Source organism: Caretta caretta, chromosome 1 (genome assembly GCF_965140235.1).
Source record: "Caretta caretta isolate rCarCar2 chromosome 1, rCarCar1.hap1, whole genome shotgun sequence".
Classification (NCBI taxonomy): Eukaryota; Metazoa; Chordata; order Testudines; family Cheloniidae; genus Caretta; species Caretta caretta.
The window spans coordinates 77,982,524-78,007,758 of record NC_134206.1 but is presented as its reverse complement, the minus strand read 5'-3'; the positions used below and the strand labels follow the sequence as shown (position 1 = coordinate 78,007,758).

General features: G+C 41.7%; 1 protein-coding gene across 9 annotated transcripts in view; it reads left to right on the top strand.

The window, feature by feature from the left end:
* The window catches only part of DACH1 (dachshund family transcription factor 1), a 453,297-nt gene that overhangs the window by 168,514 nt on the left and 259,548 nt on the right, over positions 1–25,235 (top strand). For all 9 annotated transcript variants that reach the window (XM_075128932.1, XM_075128936.1, XM_048851983.2 and 6 more), the window contains exon 2: positions 11,123–11,238. In XM_075128932.1, the coding sequence (XP_074985033.1) occupies positions 11,123–11,238 (116 nt within the window). The remainder of the gene's footprint in view (positions 1–11,122; positions 11,239–25,235) is intronic.

Here is a 25,235-nt window from a genome sequence, read left to right as displayed (position 1 = left end):
TTCAGTTTTCCAACAGTCTTGGTGTCCGTTGGTCTCAATCTTGTCCCCCTCTAATTCTCCACTCTATCTCTGGGGAGCCTCATTTTGTTGCACTATTTAATATATTGCTTCTGTCCTGATGTCTCAAAGATCTAGCTGTACTTTCTTGGGTACTCACACTCTGTTCAGAATTGTACCTCTTTGACAACAGCTCACCTTGGATGGTGTCCCGTTGAGAGCTAAAGCTCAGCATGGCCAACTCCAAAATCTGACATTCCTTGAAAACTTTCGCATCTTCATCCCTCTTGCTTACTTCTGGAAATTCCATTGTCTGCTCTGTTCCCCAGCCTTACAACCATTTTCCTTCTTTATCTGGAATCCATCTCTCCACTCACTCTGCCATACCCTTAACCTCTCCTCTGTAAATCCCCTTCCCAAAACCCACTTCTTCCAAAAGCCCTATAAACCCTACTCCTCCCTGCAAAAAATAATTCTAAATCATTCAAAAGAAACAGACTTATTATAGGTATTTTGGTAGGAGCCCCAGTCAGTGATCAGCACCCCATTGTACAAACACACAACAAAAAGATGGTTTCTACTCTGAAGAGTTTACAGTCTAAGCAAAGCAGATGAAACTAACAATGTGCATTCTCGCTTGCTTTTAGTTTGTGATAGCCTTACTCACCGTGAATAGAACCATACTCCATTAATGAACCCATTGACTTCAGTGCAATTATTTGTGGATTAAGCTAGTACCTAATGTGAATATTACAATGTGACTCTAAATGATGGTTTTAGCAGGTAAGCTGTTTGAGGCAAGGTCTATCATCTTGTGGGTCCCAGAGCCCTGGCTCCAGCTTGAGCCTGAATGTCTACACCAGGGATCGGTAACCTTGGCACATGGCCTGTCAGGGAAATCTACTGGTGGGCTGGGATGGTTTGTTTACCTGCAGCGTCCACAGGTTCAGCTGATCGCAGCTCCCACTGGCCACGGTTCACTGTTCCAGGCCAATGGGGGCTGTGGGAAGCGGAGGCCAGCACATCCCTCCGCTCACGCTGCTTCCCAAAGCCGCCATTGGCCTGGAACAGTGAACCGCGGCCAGTGGGAGCTGCGATCGGCTGAACCTGCGGACGCTGCAGGTAAACAAACCGTCCCGGAGTGCCAGCGGATTTCCCTGACCGGCCGCGTGCCAAAGGTTGCTGATCCCTGGTCTACACTGTAATTTTGTGGTCCTGCAGCCCAGCCCTGCAAGCCTGAGTCAGCTGACACAGGCCAGTTGTGGGTGTTTTATTGCAATGTAGACATACCTCCAAACTACTAGTGACTTGAATGAGATTCATAGGTGTTTTTGTCCTGGACACACGGGAAGAAAGACAAGATGCAAGGGATGTAGGTTAATTATGCCACAGGTTTATGAACTCATCCAGGAACTATCCAGCAATAACTTGTACAGTGCCAGTCATAATTCCTTTCTGAATCATTATCACCTGGTTGAGGGCTGCTCTCAAGCCCCTCACCCCTCCACACCATTTCTGGGATGCCACAGTCCCTCCATCTGAGGGCTAAGGGCAGGGGAGTGCTATGCCAGGCATTAGAATCCGCAATCCCATTCCCCAGCTTCTTCAGGGATGCTTTCTCCTAAGTCCTCTTACAGTTCTGGTTTCTCATGGTACTGGACCTCTATGGAACAAGTACCTGCACTGGACATCTGCAACCAGGGGGTGCCAGTAATTACTTGCATCTGCACAGAGCAGTGGAGAGTCTGATACTATGGCTGTCACCATTGTGAATCTCACAGTTATAATAAATAGAATTACTTTAAGAAAATATAGCATTAAAGTTGATTTTCTATTTGGGTGACTCGGACTACTCTTTGCAGTATATAGTGAATGAGTGAGGGTTTCAGATTAATAATAATAATATTAAAAAAAACCTAAAGGGCAGTGAACATTAACAACAATCTCTGGCAGAAGCCAAAATATAATCTTTTGAGTACACATTTTTTTTTTTTAAGGAATAAAGGTTTAAGATATAGGCAGCTTCATTAAATAGGTGACAGTTCACTTGTTTCAGCTTTTCATGTGAAGAGTGTGGCCAATTAAATGATGAATTAATTAGAGTACTACAGTGGATACACATACATGGTGGAGCTTCATTATCAACTGTTGTGAATACGAGTGGAATATTATTAGCAAACCAGCAGCAAGGCCAGAATATCCTCACAAAACACCTACCTAGAATAATAGGAATATTTGCCTATCCCAGGTAGTAATTTGGTTACCACGCAAATATGAAGTGAAATGTATTTGCTATGTAACTTTATTTGAATATAGTAGATAATGAATAATAAGTTTGAGATCCACAGTGGAGTTTATCAACAAATTCTTCTTCTGTGTGTGTGTGTGTGTGTTTTAAGAGGGTCTCAGAACTGAGTGCTGAGATCTGATAATTTTTTCAGATACACTGATAAAAATGGATTTTCTAAACTTTCCAAACAAAAATTCCCTATAAAATATGCACTTTTTTTAATTGTGTGTGCTTGTACAAAATGGATAATTGTGCAGGGAAATGGCTTAGTTCTCTTTTATGAATCTTATGGGCTATTTACACATGCAATTATCTGATTTGTGTTCACAAACTAGTGAATGTTTGCAAATGTATGAACAGTTCAATGCAGATGGCAAAAAAACAATCAAACAAAAATCCAAGAACATTAGCCACATTCTCTGGCAGAAGCAAGAATAAAATCTTTTATTTTAAGCATAGTTTTTTAAAGGGCAAATTATTTAAGGAAATCAAGTCTTTAAGCAGAATGATTCATATGAGACTATCAATGAAATCAATACTTCACAAAACAAATATATATTTTTCAGATTTGTATAACACGGTCATGCTATTGTGAAGAACTGTAACACTGTCCTTGGAGGTTTATGTCATGTCACTGCTTGTCAGGTGACACAACTGGCAAAATGCAATATTTTGTGACAGACATTGAACATAAACATGTTCTTATTTGTTGCTGATTAATTATTGAATATATTAATACACTTTTTACTCATTCACTTTACCAGTTACCATTACCATGAGTTACCATTTTGTTCTTGCCTTTTTTTATTATTTTTTTAAGTATCTTTGTACCCAATTTTATTGGTAAAATCATGTAACTGAAATGATTCCTTCTGTTTCGATAAAACTGAAGAAAGTTGTAATGAGGGGAAAACTAATAACTAGTATTTAACTATCTGTTCTGAAGTTTTTAAGTTCAGATATTGTCAATATCTGGATTTATGCTGAAACTCTTATACTGAGGTATCACGCACATTCTGTGCCGGATTACATATTGCCCTCATCTATTGTGGAACCTCCACTGATGTCAATGGGAGGTAAGCACAAAGATGAAGGGTAGAATATGGTCATTATGTACTAATTTAACTTTTAGTTAATCTGATTATTTATTATTTGAATATCTTATGGACATTTTAGTATTGCTCAATGAGAAAATATGCTCACCATTAGGAGCACAACTATTTTAACCCTTTGTTTATCTCCCTTTCCCATCCTCTTTTGTTTGTGTTCCTTTTCCCTAATTTTATGTCTTCTCAGTTCTTCATTGCAGAAGCACCCAATTCCCACTTTTGCATGGCTTCATTTCTGCCACCCTCTTCTGTCACAGCACCTATATGCCACGCTTGTGATCTGTCAAGGACAACTACTCTAAACTCCTCAGGAATCACCTCTTTTGGGAAGAGACCCATGTCTCCCTGCCTCCTGACAGCGTTAAGCCGTGCAGCTCCCAGATTTACGCTGTGATATTCCCAGCAAGCCACATTGCCTAGACGGATCAGCACCTGTTCTTGGCTTGCTCTCAGTGCTTTATCTATAATAAAAGAGGTGCCGGGACTCAAGCAATTAGGTGTTGGTGCTCACACAATATTTTTCCATTCATAACTGATACAGCAAGCCCAGAGGTGCAGAGGCTATGAACTGCCAAGTCTAGAGGTGCTAGGGTTCAGCCCTGGTAAACCCTGGCACAAATTAAGCACTGCTTGCTCTCCAGATGCCATGAACAGAGTAATTGTCAACAGTTACAAGTTACCACACAGTTCATTCTAAGCAATCACGTTTATTCTTAAGGTGAAAACATTACAGAGAGAAGAACCTGCACACATGCTAAAAAGCTTACCAGAGGTCACTCCAACTTCAACCTCAGAACCTGGTTGGTGTTAGTCCGTCCAATCCTTCCTCAAGGATTGGGGGCCCTGGTCTGAAGGGTCTGTCTGTTTGCTGGACCAATAAGAAGGCCCTGAGTCAGTTTTAAGTCAAGCTATTTATTCCAAAGTCCTTTCTGTGTTTGGTTGGCCTCTGGAGAATCCAGTTTGAACTCCCAAGCAGGTGGTACCTCTCAGGGTGGGGGTTACAACTGGGATGATTTGCCTAAATCTCCACCCACTGTTTTAAGTTCCTAGAGGAGCTGCGGTAGCCCTTCCTCACTGAGTAGAACACAAACATACATCATCCATTCATTTAAAACAATGAACCCCCAAGATACTGCATGGGGTTGCAATATCTGTTACATCTCCCTCTAGAGAAGGGATCAGCAATCTTTGGCAAGCACCCTGACAGGGTAAGCCCCCTGGCGGGCTGGGCCGGTTTGTTTACCTGCCGTGTCCACAGGTTCAGCCGATCGCAGCTCCCACTGGCCGCGGTTCGTCGCTCCAGGCCAATGGGGGCTGCGGGAAGCAGAGGCCAGGACATCCCTCAGCCCAGCACAACTGTTGTAGCATTTCAACCAATGGAATGAAGATGCAGTAGTGAGCTATTGGCCAAGTCAGCTGTGATATCACAATCTTACGACCAAACAATTAACTGTTTGTAACTATCATTTATGATATAGATTAAAAACAGGGTGGCTTGCATGTTAGTTGTTATCTATTAGGAGAACCATAATGTTTGAGTAATCTCCCCCAAATCCTGTACCTTTAATATCACAGCTACATGCAAGAGGCAAAATTATAAACATCATGGCTTCCACCAATCCCACCCTAATTGTCTCAGCCAAATAGCAGCCCTGTTTGTTACTGTAGACATCCAGTCACTCTGGTTGCCATAAAGAAAACAATATTTGTTAATGGTGACACACTGCAGTCTATGAGATACTGCAATTATTTCCTGTCATGTTTTGGACAAAAATGTACTATTTTTGTGGTAACTGTTTGGAAAAATGTTGACTTTTTAATGGTGGCCACTGTGTTTGAGGGGCAGTCTGGTCTAATGCATAGGGCTGGGTGTCATAAAACATGAGTTCTAGTTCCAACTCTCTCACTGAACTGGAGGTATTGTTTCATGGTCTCTGTGTGTATAATGGCTTCTGCAGTTCCCACAGTATGCATCCGATGAAGTGAGCTGTAGCTCACGAAAGCTCATGCTCAAATAAATTGGTTAGTCTCTAAGGTGCCACAAGTCCTCCTTTTCTTTTTGCGAATACAGACTAACATGGCTGTTACTCTGAAACACTTCACAAGTGTGATTCTCTTTCCTCTCTCACCCTTTGACTTGTGTATTTAGATAGCAAGGTCTTCAGGGAAGGGACTACTTCTTACTGTGTGTTTGTAGTGGGGCGCCCGACTTGAACTGGGGCCTTTAGGTGTTACAGTAATACAAATAATAATATTCTGCCTAGGGTTTTCCAAATATTTCCAAGAACAAGTTTGGTACGATATGTGGCAAGTTTAGGGGAAGCCATGATATTTGCATAGGGGTTTGCAGCAAGGGAAACAGCCTAATGTGGTCTGCTATAACCACCAAAGAAATGTAATGTGCCTAGAACCAAACAGCGGATTTATTAGTGCAATGAGTGTCCTTTGGATAGGCTATCGCGTGCAGAGTATCCTATTCTATTCTGTCTAATTATTTGTAGTATTAATAAACTGGTACTACCCACTAGGCCAAAGATTCATTTCTCAGTAATTTAGTTTTAAAAATAGAAGAAGTATATATTTTAAGTCTGTAGAATACTATTGTCCTTTCACTTTCTGGAACCACTTTTATGGCACAGTCTCTCCCTTTCAAAGATCATTGGTTTGTTTCTTTTTCCCTTGTGAAGATTTTAAAATGCACCTCTGTACTTTATTTTTTATCAGCATTGTTTGCTGTCTCGATAAATCTTTCTAATACATCATGAGAAGTTCAACAGTAATTATGCGTGAGAAGGTTTTCTGCATAACTATGGGAAGAAAAATAAATTTAAAGTAATTGCCCTGAGACTTTTATTGTTTTATACTACTGCTGTAAGTAAATAGAACACAAAGTAATGTTTGTTTTACTAACTGCTAAAATAGAAATTTATCTAATCTCAGGATTACATTCTTGCTTCTCTGTTCTTGGACATGCTTTCAGTTAACTAAAGTTGAGGGTACGTGTCTAAGAGGAAAACTTGAACTGGCGTGAATGAACATCAGAATATTTTGTCTTTTCCCTTTAATACTATAGTGCAATACATTTGAAATATTCTGAAGGATGGTAACCTTATAAATCAGGCTTTTTCAAAACTGAGGAATGAAGTTACATGGTGGTTTGGTCAATCCTTTGGCATTTTGCTTTGTTTTAGCCTTTCATTTGCAAGCTGATGCATCATTATAGTGTTCATGAGAGGTGCGGGTACAGCACTGGCAGCAGCAGTGCAAGGTGTCCCAGGAAGGAAGGACCGCTTCTAATAGTGGGAGATTCTCAGTGCCATTCAGTTATTGATCTCTCTGCTGAGACCAGGAAGATTTTTTGTTAGTACCAATGTTGGTAGTGCTTTTCGTAATGCAGGTATTTATTCTTTGGGAGCTGGGCAGAGACATTTGACGCATTTCACATAGCACACCAGCTAGTCAATAGACTGTAATAACTTTTGATAATTGATCACCTATACTGGATTCAACCAATTGCCTTGAGGTAAAAGACTCCATATGCCAGTATCATTCCTTTGCCCTATCCAGTCTCCCCTAACCCCCCTAGCAAGATCTCTTCCTACCACACCAGATTTTTAACCGTTACAGTGCTGCCTAATACAACAAGCACTTAGGGTGTGATTGTGATCCCCTGCTGTTTTGCATACCTGGTGTCTCCTCACTGAGAATGTTAGCACTTAAAATGACACTGCTGCATTCCAGAGCATGAATGAGAGGAGCAAAATTGGTTAATCCATTACTGCTGCTGTTAATAAGTGACACTGGTATACTGTGAAGCTAGAGGAGAAAGAAGGAGCAATTGAGCTCTAAAGTCTTGAAAGACGTACTCTAAATGTGGCAGGAAAGGGCTTATTGAATGCAAAATGTATTTAAGGAGATAATTTCTTCTGGTGTCCCCTTGCAAAGGGACCTGAGTTTGGACCAGATTCTTTCCTTTGATTGTAATGCACCTATACATGAAGGTCTGGCTGAACAAGGAGTGTCTGGAGATGCACTTCTGCCAAACATGGTTCATTTAAATTATATACCTGCTCTTTGCCCATAGGGCAAGATTTTCAGCTGCATTGGCCAAGCTGCATAGGCCAAGACTAGCCAAGCTGCTTTGAAATTGATGGTGCTACAATGATATAAACCAGCTAAGGGTGTAACACGACATTCTGACATGTTCTTTGTGAAAGTTTTAAAGAATAATAATAAAAAAAATATATTATTCTCTATTTTTACCTTGTTACTTTTCCAGTTTGAGAGGAGGCAGACTGAGCCGTGGGTACATACTCTCCTCAAGCATTTGTCATTTGTCACCTCCCAAGTATGATTTCTTCCCCTGTATTTTTTCTCCTTTTCATAATTGAAAACTACCTGCTTCATGGCTGCTTCATTGCAACATGAGCTATGCTTAGTTTGGGGGAAAGAATGGATTAAAGAAGGACAATCTATTTGTGGACCAAGCCCCTCTGCCAGGGATGGCTATACCAATTAGGAAGTGGAACTATGACCCTGTATACAGACATCTGGCCCTGAGAGCAGTTAATCTTGGTTAGCTCTGCAGGAGAGAGCAGCGTACATTCTTGAGTCAGGCCATAGTTATTTTTAAGATTTTATAATAGAACTAGAAAAATTTCATCATAAACGACAAAGTAGTATGCAAGGTTTCTGGCGAGGTACAAAAACTTTAAAATGTCAAAATAAGTTGTTTTTTTTTACTTTTGCTGAACTGTAGGAATGAAAGATACAAGAATATGTACTTTTTCTCCATCTTAGCTCAAAAAGCATTCCTATGCCCCTTTAAAAACAGAGACAGTCAAGATTTTGGCATTATATGCATATTATATATACGCATAATATAAAGGATTAACTACCTTGGTGGCAAATATAAAACAGGATTATTGTAGTTTAGAAATTTGTTAGTGAAACAAGTGTGTAATATAAATAATAACTTAAAACAATTGTTATTACATAATCAGTCATTTGGGGAAATCAGTGTATGCTTCCTTTATCCAATCAGTGGTGTACTCATTTTAATTGGGTACTAGACAGTCTGCAGTGACTCTAAATTAGGTCTTCCAGACTTATTATTTTAGGAGTCTGAAATTTATTTACCTGAATTTTCATAATTAGCAACTATTTCTTAAATAGATAAAAAAGTGCAAGATGGTTGTTTCTACATGGAAAAAAATGTTATCAGAAAAAAAAGAGAACTAGCCCACCGAACTGGCATTTAAATAACATCACCCTTTGGGTTTTGAATTGGAAACATAGGTCTTCACCCAGCAAACACTTACTCCAGAAAGTTACCCTGTTGGGCTAGTGTATGACTTTGTGGCAACCCCCTCTGTATGGTGCAGCATGTTCAAGTGCAGCTCCAGGAACAGCATATGGAAGGAATCATAAGGGCAGAGCACTGCTTCCCCTGTGTGCCCAACCCCATGGTCTGGGTAGCTTACATGGGGTTATAAGGCTCTTACTTCCCCTGATTCACTTGCATAGGCCTTGCAGCCTGTGGCACAATCAAGCCTGCTGACTTCGCTGAGGCTATTTTTGTCAGTAAGCACTACCTCCAAAAAATGAGTCTTTGCAGGTGTGATCTCTTACATTTTAATGAGCCTGAAGACCTCTGCTAACACTCCATACATAATGTGCTATATTATGGTCTGGTAAAGCAACACATAGGCTATGGCTTGTATGTTGATGTCAGATTCCTGCAATACCCAGGCTCACCACTGTGAGTTGAGAAGAGAGGGTCGCCACTGGTATTTAAATTGAGCCATTAAAGTTTGCTAACACAGTGGGCTTTTTTTGTGGGGAATATTTTAGAAACACTCCATTGAAGTCAGATGGTTTTTGTGTGTGATTTTTATCAGTTTCAGGTGTTTTCATGGCATGTTTATTTTATTATCACTCATATAGAACATTCCAAAGAAAGTGAGGATTTTTGATTTTCTGATGTGATGCCTCTTTGTGATATCACTGTAAAACAATCTGGTTCTCATGTAGATCTTTTTCAATTAGAGGAGGAAATAAGAATGTTTGTTTATCTTTAAAAAAAGAAAAAAATCCCTGGTTTATAATATTAATAATGACCTCAATTCAGGACAGTAACTTAGGAACTAATGACCAGTTAAGGTTAATGGCCCAAGGCCCTGAGTCATTAAACTCCAAGGAAATGTCCTGCACTTTGATTGTCATTAGTTTATTAGAAATGGGTTGTAGAAGTTAAAAAAAAAATTGGGTGTTTCTAAACCCAGGGATGATCTGATGGTCACAGGAAAAGTAGATGTTTTATTATCTGCTTCCTGCTGCAGTCCCAGCATAGATAACAATCCCAATACAGTCAATGGTATTTTGGCCTATGCTAGGACCGCAGGGGCTGAGCAGCTGATTGTCACCATCTTCCTCCCCTTCAGAAATAAACGAGACACCCTTATGTTGGGCATAGCCAAGAATAAGACTTCAATGTAAAAAAAAAAAATAGATTGCCTGGCTCTGTGAAGTCATCCCTAAATAACCCCCAAGTAGGTAGCTCTAGGAACGTAATGGTAAGAGCATAATGGTTTGGTCTATACATGGGCATATGCACACTTTGTTGACACATGTGTTGCAGATATAAAGCCCTGGCTGGGATGATTTAATTGGGGATGGGTCCTGCTTTTGAGCAGGGGGTTGGACTAGATGACCTCCTGAGGTCCCTTCCAACCCTGATATTCTATGATTCTATGATTCTATGATTCTATTCATATGTGGGTAGGTAGTAAATATTTTCATTGTAGTCCATGTTTAATTTGTAGGTTACTGGAGGTGGAAAGTTATATGAGCAAAGGACAAGGAATGCTTAAACTTGAAGCCTTTTATTTATTTATTTATTTAAACTTTTATTTATTCACACTGGGCATATGTATGCTGCTATGATGACAGTTGCTCAACAGTGTCCTACAAATAATTCTGAGCCCTTTCTGATGTAGTACATTTAAAGTAAGGTGACTTAGTGTGATTTTCACTTTAAATAGAATAAGGGTTAAATGATAACTTGACTTATCTTTTAAATGACAAAAAATAAAGAAATTGCAAGACCTTTTCACACATTAGATATGTATTGTCATTTATCATCTAGATATCAGGCTAGCAGTGCGAAGTAATAAAACATATCATCGAAAAATGTGCTATAGGTCTGAATCACTCTTTCATTCCACCTCCCAGCTAACTGTAGTATTAAATCAAACAAGCAGAACATTTCCTTAGGCAGCCATTGCCTTTTAATTTCCTGAAGAACCTTAAAATATCATTCATTACAAGTACTACACATATTTGGTTTTTAAAAGTCTCATAAATCAATAGCAAGCTGACTGTAATAATTATTACAAGTTAGTGCATAATTTTCGTGCTGAAGGCTGCATGCAGAACTTTAGCATATGCAAACGAGGCAATTCAAACTGTGTATAGATATTAATATGAAGAAGCAGGTAACGAGGTGCAGGCTATGAATTATGCATCAAGAGCGGCTGATCTTCAATGAGGAAAATGAATTCAGCATGTAATCTAATTAGTGATGGAAGTCTATTACATCTAACTGCAAAAGCAACCGTCCTTGAAACAAATTTATTTACAGTCCATGTTACCACTTGAAACAACTTTGAAATGATGTGTAAGACAACAGCTTAATTGTAAAAAAAAAATTGTTTGTTTGTTTCAGTTCTAGACCTGGAAGGCCTCCTAAGAGGACTCAAAGTGTCACCTCCCCAGAGAATTCTCATATCATGCCACACTCTGTCCCAGGTCTAATGTCTCCTGGAATCATCCCGCCAACAGGTAGGACTGTTAATAATGCATTAACACTTGAAATGTTATGGCTAGTTGATTTACATTCATTTGTTTAATAATCACAAACAATAAAAAAGGAAAAAAATACAAAATCAACACCGTAATATCACAAAACTTATGCTGCAATATGGAATATCTTATTGTCATGTCAATGTATTGTCTACTAGAAAGGTAGCAGCACAACATTTTACAATACAAACACTTGAGTAGACAGTGACCCGTTATAGTGTTTTTTCTCTTTTTTTAATTTAAAAAAATAGTCCTTTGAAGCATAGCATTTCTTACCTTATTGTTTTCATCCTCCTGGCAAACAATAATTCCCTCAGTCCTTGTATTTTGAATAGATCAGTGATCCTTGTCACTGCTCTTTTTTGCCTCTTTATCTGACCACTTGTACAATAGTTGGTATCATCAGTAATGTGCCTGCCCCAGAGAATTGAGTTTATTAGTTGGAGTAACTACTTGTTGCACAAACATTCCTTATGATTTCTCACACTCAAATCATGCCCATGGTATATTTCAATGGGAAGAATGTCTGCCTTCCTTGTGATTATATTAATGTCCACTTAGGCAACATTTTGTCACTTAATTAAACTGCCATCATCTTTTTTAAGGTGAAAAGATAAACACTGTCGGTCAGATTCTGCTTCCTTATGGAGATAGGATGTTCCTAGGATAGTCCCATTGAAATCAATAGGAGGGGCCTACTACTGTACATAGAAGACCTAATCCATGTAGATGGAAGATCCTAGTGGAAGAGTTGCTATGGAACCTCGGCCCTCACCCTCATGCCATCTCCTTACTTTTCAGGCTGGCAGGAGCCCCTTTATCCTCTGCAAGGCTGATCTGAATCCCCCCACTCCTTCCCCAGGTACCCACTTACTTCCTCATCTTCATCTTTAGCACTGACTTTCTCTTCAGCAAGAGACACATTGCTATAGACAGATCTAAGAGGAGAAGGCAGTGGGATCACAAAGCAGCCTTGAGGAGAATAAGGGATCTTCGCAAGGCTAATAACTGGGAGGGAGGGAGAGAGAGAAGGGAGACAGATGGTAGGAGGACATTTGGGGAGAAGACAAGAAAGGGTGAGGGCAAGATGCCATTGGTAGCAAGGATGTAATGGGTGAGGCAGGAGTATGTTGGGTAGGCAGGCCTGACAACATCTTGTGGGATAAAGGAAAGTACTCTTGCGGGGCAGGGCTAGGGAGAAATGGAGAATCAGATTTAGAGAAGCGGAAGGCTTAGTAGGAGAGAGGAAAACTAGTGAAGAGGAAGTATGGTGGATTCACAGAGAGAACAGAGTGGGAGGGAATTCGAGCATGAAGAAAAAAAGAGAAGGCCATGGTACCCTTCAGGAAAAGGAAATGATTTTGGAGAGGGAATGATCAGAAAGGGGAGAGGGAAAAAGAAATTTGTCAGGGATGGAGTGAGAGAGAAAGAAGAACATGAAGGAAAAGCAATCAGAGGAGAAAGACTTGTTCAAAGTAGGTGATGTGAAAGAAGTTGGAGAAAAATACACAGAAGGAAAAGTGGAGAAGAGGGTGATAAGAGAAATAATGATAATGATAATGATAATGAGATAATAATGATAAGAAATAAGGCAACATGATCATTTTTTATTTTCTTTTATTGAAGATATTCTGGGTGATAGATAAGAGAAAATCCCAGTTGTTGGTGTCACAATTTTTGGTCTTTGTGGCTTCATTCTTTCAAGCAATAATTTATGAAGTGCAGGGTCCTGCACTTAGGACGGAAGAACCCAATGCACAGCTACAGACTAGGGACCGAATGGCTAGGCAGCAGTTCTGCGGAAAAGGACCTAGGGGTGACAGTGGACGAGAAGCTGGATATGAGTCAGCAGTGTGCCCTTGTTGCCAAGAAGGCCAATGGCATTTTGGGATGTATAAGTAGGGGCATAGCGAGCAGATCAAGGGACGTGATCGTTCCCCTCTATTCGACATTGGTGAGGCCTCATCTGGAGTACTGTGTCCAGTTTTGGGCCCCACACTTCAAGAAGGATGTGGATAAATTGGAGAGAGTCCAGCGAAGGGCAACAAAAACGATTAGGGGTCTGGAACACATGAGTTATGAGGAGAGGCTGAGGGAGCTGGGATTGTTTAGCCTGCAGAAGAGAAGAATGAGGGGGGATTTGATAGCTGCTTTCAACTACCTGAAAGGGGGTTCCAAAGAGGATGGCTCTAGACTGTTCTCAATGGTAGCAGATGACAGAACGAGGAGTAATGGTCTCAAGTTGCAGTGGGGGAGGTTTAGATTGGATATTAGGAAAAACTTTTTCACTAAGAGGGTGGTGAAACACTGGAATGCGTTACCTAGGGAGGTGGTAGAATCTCCTTCCTTAGAGGTTTTTAAGGTCAGGCTTGACAAAGCCCTGGCTGGGATGATTTAACTGGGATTTGGTCCTGCTTCGAGCAGGGGGTTGGACTAGATGACCTTCTGGGGTCCCTTCCAACCCTGATATTCTATGATTCTATGAATTAACTATAATAATAAGAATTATTTATATAGTTCCCAGTTCCTCTCTTGCCGCCTGTCAAGGTTCCTTCCCCACTCTGAACTCTAGGGTACAGATGTGGGGACCTACATGAAAGACCCCTTAAGCTTGTTCTTACCAGCTTAGATTAAAACTTCCCCAAGGTACAAACTTTTACCTTTTGTCCTTGGACCTTATGCTGCCACCACCAAGCGTGTTAAACAAAGAACAGGGAAAGAGACCACTTAGAGACGTCTCCCCCACCAAAATATCACCCCAAGCCCTACACTCCCTTTCCTGGAGAAGGCTTGATAAAAATCTTCACCAATTTGATTAGGTGAACACAGACCCAAACCTTTGGATCTTAAGAACAATGAAAAAGCAATCAGGTTCTTAAAAGAAGAATTTTAATTGAAGAAAAAGTAAAAGAATCACCTCTGTAAAATCAGGATGGTAAATACCTTACAGGGTAATTAGATTCAAAACATAGAGATTCCCTCTAGGCAAAACCTTAAGTTACAAAAAGACACAAAAACAGGAATATACATCCCATTCAGCACAACTTATTTACCAGCCCTTTAAACAAAACAGAAATCTAACACATATCTAGCTAGATTACTTACTAAGTTCTAACACTCCATTCCTTTTCTGTTCCGGGCAAAAGCATCACACAGACAGACAGACCCTTTGTCCCCCATTCCCCCCCTCTCCAGCTTTCAAAGTAACTTGTCTCCTCATTGGTCATTTTGGTCAGGTGCCAGGGAGGTTATCTTAGCTTCTTAACCCTTTACAGGTAAAAGGGTTTTTTCTCTGGCCAGGAGGGATTTTATAGTTATGTATACAGAAAGGTGGTTACCCTTCCCTTTATATTTATCACACACCCTCCCAAAAGTATGCAGGAAAACAATTTAATCATAAATATAATATAATATAATATAATTAATATAGAATACCAGCTTCTTAAAATACCAACACATAAATCAAACAAGGGGTCCAGATAAATAATAAAAAAAAGGGAAATAGTTTGGAAGGGAAGGCAATAAGTATAGGGAGAACAGTGGTGATTCATAGGACATCTTTAGAATATGGGAATAGTTTAGGTTGCTTCATAAATGTGGAGTAAGATGGTGAGATCCTTAAACAGCAGGTGGAATATGAGCACAAATACTGTCAGTAGCATGCTCAAGGGGCAGGTCTTGCATATAGACTGAGGCAGCCAAGCTAAGAACTTTAAGAGCCAGCACTACCAAGTGAAAGTCAATCCACCATTTTAAAGACAGCTAACATAGGGCGGGCATAAAATATGATCACAATAGCTCAAATGAGTGAGCAGTTGCACTGCTATATTCTGAATCAGCTGCAAGTGACAGAGCAGCCCCAGGGAGAGGTCTGCCAAGAGGGAATTACAGTAATTGTAATTAAAGTTGTTAGTGCTGATAATGAAAATGCTCCATTTTACATGCACTGAAAACTCATATTATGAATGTTTTCTCACACATTTCTTGGTTAGGATGTTTAAAGGTTTGGAGTTTTCATAAGAATATGTAAGAAGATTAAACATTTTTCTAAAAATAAACAAAACAAAACAAAATCAAGCCACTCCTGGAGTGCAGAGTAGCTAGGGTCTCTTCCTTTAGCTGATTCTCCACCTTCCTTAAGTTCCCTTCCCATAATATATAGCCAGTGATAGGCCTTGTATCTATCCATTTGCTGCTGTCTGTACTGAAATTCTCTACATGTAACTTTATTTTGATGTATGGGTGGACAGTGCTTCCTTATCTTTCGCTGCCTTCCCTATTGCTGCAGTTCTCAAACTGTGGTCTATGGCCCACTGATGGTAATTCCCCTTGTTTCCACTTAGCAAATCACAGTCACATTATAGGAAGAAAAGGTAATGCAGTTTTAGCTAAAATTATTTATCCATGTAAGCAATTGGCTTAGTTGCCACACGAATGTAAGACGGTCCCGGATAGAAGTGAGAGGGGTTTTGCACAATTTCATTTTGGAGGGGAGTTGAGACAATCTTTCTATTAAGATGTAGTTCATATTACAATAAAAATGTTTAAGAACCCAGCCTTTTTGGCTTCTACTTGACTGATAAGATATTTGAATGTTGATATTTGGATGGGAAACCTTATTGGGTATCAGAGTAACAGCCGTGTTAGTCTGTATTGGCAAAAAGAAAAGGAGTACTTGTGGCACCTTAGAGACTAACCAATTTATTTGAGCATGAGCTTTCGTGAGCTACAGCTCACTTCATTGGATGCATACCATGGAAACTGCAGAAGACATTATATACACAGAGACCATGAAACAATACCTCCTCCCACCCTACTCTCCTGCTGGTAATAGCTTATTTAAAGTGATCACATTGTGAGGAGAGTGGTCACTTTGGATAAGCTATTACCAGCAGGAGAGTGAGTTTGGGGCGGGGGCGGAGGGTGAGAAAACCTGGATTTGTGCTGGAAATGGCCCAACTTGATGATCACTTTAGATAAGATATTACCAGCAGGAGAGTGGGGTGGGAGGAGATATTGTTTCATGGTCTCTGTGTATATAATGTCTTCTGCAGTTTCCACGGTATGCATCCGATGAAGTGAGCTGTAGCTCACGAAAGCTCATGCTCAAATAAATTGGTTAGTCTCTAAGGTGCCACAAGTACTCCTTTTCTTATTGGGTATGTCAGCTTTGCTTGATGGTTACTGCAAGGGAAACAGGTGTGACTGTTCTGATCTGAAAGATTGAGTTGTCATGGGCAGTTGTCACTTATTAATAGGATTTGTGTTACATCCCCAGCATTGGAACAGTCTCTTGGAGGACCCTCTTCAATGTACCAAACCCCAAGGCGTCTCACTCTTCCTTTAGGGAAGGCCACTCGGCTTCACTGCCTCCTGAGACCGAACACATAGGTCTTGAGCACTCATGCCTCATACCGTGAGCTCTGTTTGGCAAGTCCAACTGAGACAGACTCCTGGTAGAGACCTGTACACTCTTCAAGAATTAGTGGACCTAACCTAGTATTTGAAGTGACACTCAGGCAGAGTTTTCAAAATAGTAGGATCAATTAGTCAAGTGGAACACAGCATAGGAAATCCTTAGGCTAGCATAGAGAAATGAAGGTTAACTCAAAGGCCATTCTGGTTAGCCCAGAGCCCCAGCCAAACTTTAGTAAAACTCCATTTTCAGGTTCTGTCTGTCTTTCCCAGTCTCACCTCCTTAGTCAGTTCCCAGGTGAGAGAGCCCCCAGCTTCCTCTAGAACCCAATGCTTATCCTCTACTTCACGCCTCTCCAGTCCTTTGTTCCTGTGCTGGGGTCTTTGCTCAACCTCCCTGCTGAGAGTTGGGGAAATTCATCCACCTCTGGTTGCTAGGTGTCAATGTCTTGGTGATTGGGTGTTTCATTGTTTTCTCAGATTTTCCATTGATATGGGGTCAGCCTCTGCCAGTCCTTTTTAGTAATCCCTTCAGGTTCAGATAACTAGGCCATACACACACACCTAGGTTTCTTAGCCTGCCCTGAGCACAAACTTAGTCCTTTTTCTTCACTGGGTAGCCATGCAAAATATAGTGGAAAGTGAGGCTCACATTGGATTCATAAAAATATTACAGAAAATTCCCACTTTGTCATTGCAATCCAATTCACAATCTCAGGTTGGGAGCTGGAACTAGGAGTCATGTATCCATTGTTTGGAGACCTGTTCTTCCTTTACTGGCCCAATTCCTTGCAACTTGTTAGGGAAAAAAATACTTCGTTACCTGAGGACCAGCAGTTTGATACTCCCTTGCTTAAGGAGAAAGTTGGTTGCTCTCTTTTTACAGAAGTTCTACTGACAAAAATCATGTCCGCTTTGGAGCCAGCTGCTTGTGTGATGCCAAGAGAGATTTGAAATAAGTTAGGGACACAATAAATATTTATTAAATTTTAAAAGTAGAGAGTAAGTAAAAATCTAAGCAAGGCAACAGGCTGTTTAAGGGTAGTGCATAGTTATTTTAATGTAATTAGATGCCAGTCTTTTGAGGGGTATTATGTTGAAAAAAACACTTGGGGGCTTATAATAGAGCTATGGGCTGATACAGCTTTCACACAGGGAGATATGGTGCGCTGAACTTGCTTTGCCTCAAATTTCATAAGTGGGTATGTTGCTGTGATGCATCATGGATGTTTACCTCTGTCATCTTGCGTTATACTATATGGTGTGATGCAATGCCAACTTTGTTGGACTTATGGTTTCATTCCAATGATATGCTTAGCTAAGGATTTTTTTTAAAATATAGTTTTCAGAACTCCCTCCATTTCCTCCCTCCACTTCCATTATTATTTTCCCCCCAAAACTTGTTATTTTAAGTCAGTGACATACTGTGGTTAATGTTTAATTAATTTTAACACCTCAAGTGTTAAAACTTTGGTGGGTCAACATTGATAAGCCCTCCAGTCAGTGAGTTTCAATAGAAGATTGTAAGAAGACAATAAGGGTTTACCACACAGAGACACATTCCAGGAGTAAAAAGAAAAGGAGTACTTGTGGCACCTTAGAGACTAACCAATTTATTTGAGCATGAGCTTTCGTGAGCCACAGCTCACTTCATCAGATGTGCACCGTGGAAAGTGCAAAGGGAGGAAGACTGTAGAAGGAGGCTGGTTAGGCTATTATAAAGGAGGTTCAGGCAGTATCAAACACATTAATTCATAGATGGGAAAAAAACTATCTAAAGGGAAACTGGATGAGAAAGTTCCAAGGTCAACTTTTTTTTAATAAAAAACGTATGGGGTACTTGTGATACCAGCATTGTATTAAATACAAACTGACATACAATTGAGAGGACTTACAGCTGTATATTTAATATGAGCTAACCCTGCTGGTGTCCCTCCGATTTTTTTGTAAGTAAAAATAGACTGACTATCTTTAGGTTTGTTTGCTTGTTTTATGGTAACATTTATAGAGTTTTATATCAATAACAGAAGTTCTAATTATACTGTGTGACAATAAAATGGTTGAACAATGGCACACAATCATTTCCACTACAACATGCCTCATACCACAGGGGAGAAGAAAGGTTAGGAAGTAGAAGTGGATTACATGTTTGACCACTTTTGACAGAAGGTGGCTGCCCCTTCGGATCATTTCCTCCTCAAAATCATTTCCCTTTTCTAAAGTGTTCCGGCACCTCCTCTTTTCTTCTTGTTATTAGAACCCAAACTCTCTCTCACTCTGTTCTCACTGTGAACCCACCCTTACTTCACCCTCTCGCCTATTATTCTTAGGTAGAGGGGGCTATTGAAAAGCCAGTCAACACACCTGTGACATGATGCATTCCCACAGATAATTCAGTGTCATGGAAAACAAGGCCATTGGTAGGGCAGTAAGTTTGGCTCCCAGTGAGAGAGTCATAGTAATGAAGAGGAAACAGAATGTGGAAAACAAAGAGGAAATGAAGAAAAGTACTATTAACTATTCAAAAAAGTTCACCATTGCTAATCTATTGCAAAGTTCATTATTAGAGACAGCTACTCTCTTGTGAAGAATAAGAGTTGGCACTACCATGAATGCAAGGACATTTTTTGAAGTTAAACTACTTTATAGATTGTACTTTCACATTAACATATCAGGAAAGGACAACAGCTGCAAATGTATGGGTGTTTCAGATCAGAAATGAGGGTGGGCCTACAGAACTATGAGAGGGTGAATAGACTGATTTGTTTATTTTAAAGGTTTCACTAACCACAGCATCCAGGAAGATACACAGACAAATAAAACAAATCCAGTCACAACAAATGCATCAAAAGTAAACCATATAAAAAGAACCTTTTCTGAAACTAATCCAATCAAGCTGTGTAGTTCTATCATCCTCTCATTTTAATGAATAATTATACCAATAGTAATTTTCATAATCTATAGGCTTTACTATTAGATGCCATGTATTTCTGAGCAAGATGTGCACCACTATCTTTAAACACGTCCCAAGAACAGATGGTTAAAACTATTCAATCTCACAGAATAGTGAACATTGAGGTCTCTCTGGCGGGGAAAGAAAGAGCCATGCCAAATTCCCTGAAGTGGATTAAATACCTAAAACCATTTGCAGGTGGGCAATGTACCTGTTTCTTGTTCCCATAATTGGTGGAAGAAAGGAGGGAAAAAGGAAGAGACATCCCCCCACACACTAACCACAGTATGTAAAACAAACCAAAGAAAAGTGTCTTTAGCCCATTGTTGACTGGTATGTTTGGGTTTAAATGCCATTTATTTCCTTTTTTTCTGATAATAACCTTCCTGATGGAGGGATTGTGTTTTGTTGTGTGCTTTTACACAGTGCTGAGCACATTGATGGTGCTCAGTGTGCACCGTCAGCAAACAAGGTATCAGTATAAATATTAAGAAAAGGAGCAGGACAAGGAAGTGCAGGAACTGGTGAGGCAAAACTGAGGGACTGGGAAGCTGGTGAGGCAGGTTTAAGCTAGCAGTATTTCATGGACTATTCCTAGATCAAGATATTCATTCTCTCAAATGAAAACAGCACTGTATTCCACATTTTTCAGTGCTTGGTCTAAACACCTTATTGAAGCTGAATCCAGGCCAGACTGTGGTGATATGGGTGGGAAGAGAAAAGGGCTTCTAAGAGATGCCTCCTCAAGAACAGATTGCTCTCAAATTATTTGCAGTGTTGTTGTAGCTGTGTTGATCCCAGGATATGAGAGAGAGACAGTGGTCCATTAAAAGATATTGTCTCACCCATCTCTACTCTATAATTGTGAGCTCAATTTTGAAGCTTGATGTCCTTTTGGACACCTCACTTCTGTTGGATGTCAACTGAAGTCAATGATAAGCACCTAGGTAGATGAAACATACAACTCTTGCAATTTGGCTCATCAGACAAGAGCAGTAGAAATTTCTTGCTACTATGCAAGAGGAGAGAAGTGGTCAGGAATGATCAAATTGTTTAATAGGTGACCTTCATGAACTGCCATAATTTTTAATAACGAAAAAGATCAACATTTCTCCGTCTTCTGTCTGCCCCAGTCGCTAGGGTGACCAGACAGCAAATGTGAAAAGTCGAGACAGGGGGTGGGGAGTAATATGCATAATATGAACTCTCCATTATTCCATTTCCCCAGAAATTTGAAAACCAATTGCTGTCACTTTTCATGTTGTCAATTAAGTATTTTTTAATCAATACTTTTAAACAGCAGAGTATTGCAGGCACAGACAGCATTTGGTAAAGCGCACTAATTGAGTCTTCTACTCGGCCCACTGAGCAACGTCTTTAATTTGAAATGTGTGGTACTGAAGCAGTGATACTTCAAGTGCTCCTCTTACCTCTCTTAGCCCTGGTCTACACTAGGACTTTAGGTTGAATTTAGCAGCGTTAAATCGATGTAAACCTGCACCCGTCCACACGATGAAGCCCTTTATTTCGACTTAAAGGGCTCTTAAAATTGATTTCCGTACTCCACCCCTGACAAGTGGATTAGCGCTTAAATCGGCCTTGCTGGGTCAAATTTGGGGTACTGTGGACACAATTCGACAGTATTGGCCTCCGGGAGCTATCCCAGAGTGCTCCATTGTGACCGCTCTGGACAGCACTCTCAACTCAGATGCACTGGCCAGGTAGACAGGAAAAGAACTGCGAACTTTTGAATCTCATTTCCTGTTTGGCCAGCGTGGCAAGCTGCAGGTGACCATGCAGAGCTCATCAGCAGAGGTGATTGTGATGGAGTCCCAGAATTGCAAAAGAGCTCCAGCATGGATTGAACAGGAGGTACGGGATCTGATCGCTGTATGGGGAGAGGAATCCGTGCTATCAGAACTCCATTCCAGTTTTCGAAATGCCAAAACCTTTGTCAAAATCTCCCAGGGCATGAAGGACAGAGGCCATAACAGGGACCCGAAGCAGTGCCGTGTGAAACTTAAGGAGCTGAGGCAAGCCTACCAGAAAACCAGAGAGGGGAACGGCTGCTCCGGGTCAGAGCCCCAAACATGCCGCTTCTATGATGAGCTGCATGCCATTTTAGGGGATTCAGCCACCACTACCCCAGCCGTATTGTTTGACTCCTTCAATGGAGATGGAGGCAACACAGAAGCAGGTTTTGGGGATGAAGAAGATGATGATGAGGAGGAGGAGGTTGTAGATAGCTCACAGCAAGCAAGCGGAGAAACCGGTTTTCCCGACAGCCAGGAACTGTTTCTCACCCTGGACCTGGAGCCAGTACCCCCCGAACCCACCCAAGGCTGCCTCCCGGACCCGGCAGGCAGAGAAGGGACCTCCGGTGAGTGTACCTTTTAAAATACTATACATGGTTTAAAAGCAAGCATGTGAAAGGATTAATTTGCCCTGGCATTCGTGGCTCTCCTGGATGTACTCCCAAAGCCTTTGCAAAAGGTTTCTGGGGAGGGCAGCCTTATTGCATCCTTCATGGTAGGACACTTTACCACTCCAGGCCAGTAACACGTACTCGGGAATTATTGTACAACAAAGCATTGCAGTGTATGTTTGCTGGCGTTCAAATAACATCCGTTCTTTATCTCTCTGTGTTATCCTCAGGAGAGTGACATATCATTCATTGTCACCTGGTTGAAGTAGGGTGCTTTTCTTCAGGGGACACTCAGAGGAGCCCGTTCCTGCTGGGCTGTTTGCCTGTGGCTGAACAGAAATGTTCCCCGCTGTTAGCCACGGGGAGGGGGAGGGTTGAGGTGGTAGCCAAGCGGTGGGGGGAGGCAAAATGCGACCTTGTAACGAAAGCACATGTGCTATGTATGTAATGTTAACAGCAAGGTTTACCCTGAAAGACTGTAGCCACTGTTTTATAAAATGTGTCTTTTTAAATACTGCTGTCCCTTTTTTTTTTCCTCCACCAGCTGCATGTGTTTCAATAATGACAGGATCTTCTCCTTCCCAGAGGCTAGTGAAGATTAGAAAGAAAAAAAAAGCACTCGTGATGAAATATTCTCTGAGCTCATGCTGTCCTCCCACACTGCCAGAACACAGATGAATGTGTGGAGGCAAATAATGTCAGAGTGCAGGAAAGCACAACATGACCAGGAGGAGAGGTGGCGGGCTGAAGAGAGTAAGTAGCGGGCTGAAGACAGGGCTGAAGCTCAAATGTGGTGGCAGCGTGATGAGAGGAGGCAGGATTCAATGCTGAGGCTGCTGAAGGATCAAACCAGTATGCTCCAGTGTATGGCTGAGCTGCAGCAAAGGCAGCTGGAGCACAGACTGCCACTACAGCCCCTGTGTAACCTCCTCCCCAAGTTCCATAGCCTCCACACTCAGACGCCCAAGAACATGGTGGGGGGGCCACCGGCCAAACAGCCACTCCACCACAGAGGATTGCCCCAAAAAAAGAAGGCTGGCATTCAATAAATTTTAAAGTTGTAAACTATTAAAGTGCTGTGCTTAAAGTGCAGTGTGGCATTTTCCTTCCCTCCTCCACCACCCCTCCTGGGCTACCTTGGTAGTCATCCCCCTATTTGTGTGATGAATGAATAAAGAATGCATGAATGTGAAGCAACAATGACTTTATTGCCCCTGCAAGCGGTGATCGAAGGGTGGAGGGGAGGGTGGTTAGCTTATAGGGAAGTAGAGTGAATCAAGGGGCGGGGGGTTTCATCAAGGAGAAACAAAGAGAACTTTCACACTGTAGCCTGGCCAGTCGTGAAACTGGTTTTCAAAGCTGCTCTGATGCGTACCGCACCCTCCTGTGCTCTTCTAACCGCCCTGGTGTCTGGCTGCGCGTAACCATCAGCCAGGTGATTTGCCTCAACCTCCCACCCCACCATAAACGTCTCCCCCTTACTCTCACAGATATTGTGGAGCACACAGCAAGCAGTAATAACAGTGGGAATATTGGTTTCGCTGAGGTCTAAGCGAGTCAGTAAACTGCGCCAGCGTGCCTTTAAACATCCAAATGCACATTCTACCACCGTTCTGCACTTGCTTAGCCTGTAGTTGACTACTGTCCAGGCTGCCTGTGTACGGCTTCATGAGCCATGGCATTAAGGGGTAGGCTGGGTCCCCAAGGATAACTATAGGCATTTCAACATCCCCAACAGTTATTTTCTGGTCTGGGAATAAAGTCCCTTCCTGCAGCTTTTGAAACAGACCAGAGTTCCTGAAGATGCGAGCCTCATGTACCTTTCCCGGCCATCCCACGTTGATGTTGGTGAAACGTCCCTTGTGATCCACCAGAGCTTGCAGCACTATTGAAAAGTACCCCTTGCGGTTTATGTAGTTGCTGGCTTGGTGCTCCGGTGCCAAGATAGGGATATGGATTCCGTCTATGGCCCCACCACAGTTAGGGAATCCCATTGCAGCAAAGCCATCTACTATGACCTGCACATTTCCCAGGGTCACTACCCTTGATATCAGCAGATCTTTGATTGCGTGTGCTACTTGCATCACAGCAGCCCCCACAGTAGATTTGCCCACTCCAAATTGATTCCCAACTGACCGGTAGCTGTCTGGCATTGCAAGCTTCCACAGGGTTATCACCACTTGCTTCGCAACTGTGAGGGCTGCTCTCATCTTGGTATTCATGCGGTTCAGGGCAGGGGAAAGCACGTCACAAAGTTCCATGAAAGCGCCCTTACGCATGCGAAAGTTTCGCAGCCACTGGGAATCGTCCCAGACCTGGAACACTACACGGTCCCACCAATCTGTGCTTGTTTCCCGAGCCCAGAATCGGTGTTCCACAGCATGAACCTGCCCCATTAGCACCATGATGCATGCATTGGCAGGGCCCATGCTTTCAGAGAAATCTGTGTCCATGTCCTGATCACTCACACGACGGCGCTGATGTCGCCTCCTCGCCCAGTATCGCTCTGCCAGGTTCTGGTGCTGCATATACTGCTGGATAAAGCGTGTGGTGTTTAATGTGCTCCTAATTGCCAAAGTGAGCTGAGTGGCTTCCATGCTTGCCTTGGTATGGCGTCCGCTCAGAAAAAAGGCGCGGAACGATTGTCTGCCATTGCTCTGATGGAGAGAGGGGCGACTGACGACACGGCTTATAGGGTTGGCTTCAGGGAGCTAAAATCAATAAAGGGGGTGGCTTTACATCAAGGAGTATTTCAGGCAGGACTTCACGGAGGGTTCCAATAAGAAATGGTGCACCTAAGTTATTGTTCTTATTGGAACAAGGAGGTTAGTCTGGCCTCTGATTGATACATGGCTAGATTTACCTCGCTGCACCTTCCCTGTGAGTGACTGCAGTGTGACCTAGAGGAATGAGTCCCCTAGACGGGGGAGGGTGGGAAGCAAATGAGTACAAAACAAATCTGGTCTATTTCTTGTTTTGATCCACTCCATCTATCTTTTACATCTTTGACTGGCAGCAGACAGTGCAGAAGGACTGCATGCCATCCACATCTCAGGGCTGCTCGGCGGAAGATGGTACAATACGACTGCTAGCAATCCATATCGCCTGCCTGCTCACCATAAGATGGTTCAATAGGACTGACTGCAGGACTAAAGAGAATGACTTGATCAAGTCACTCCAAAT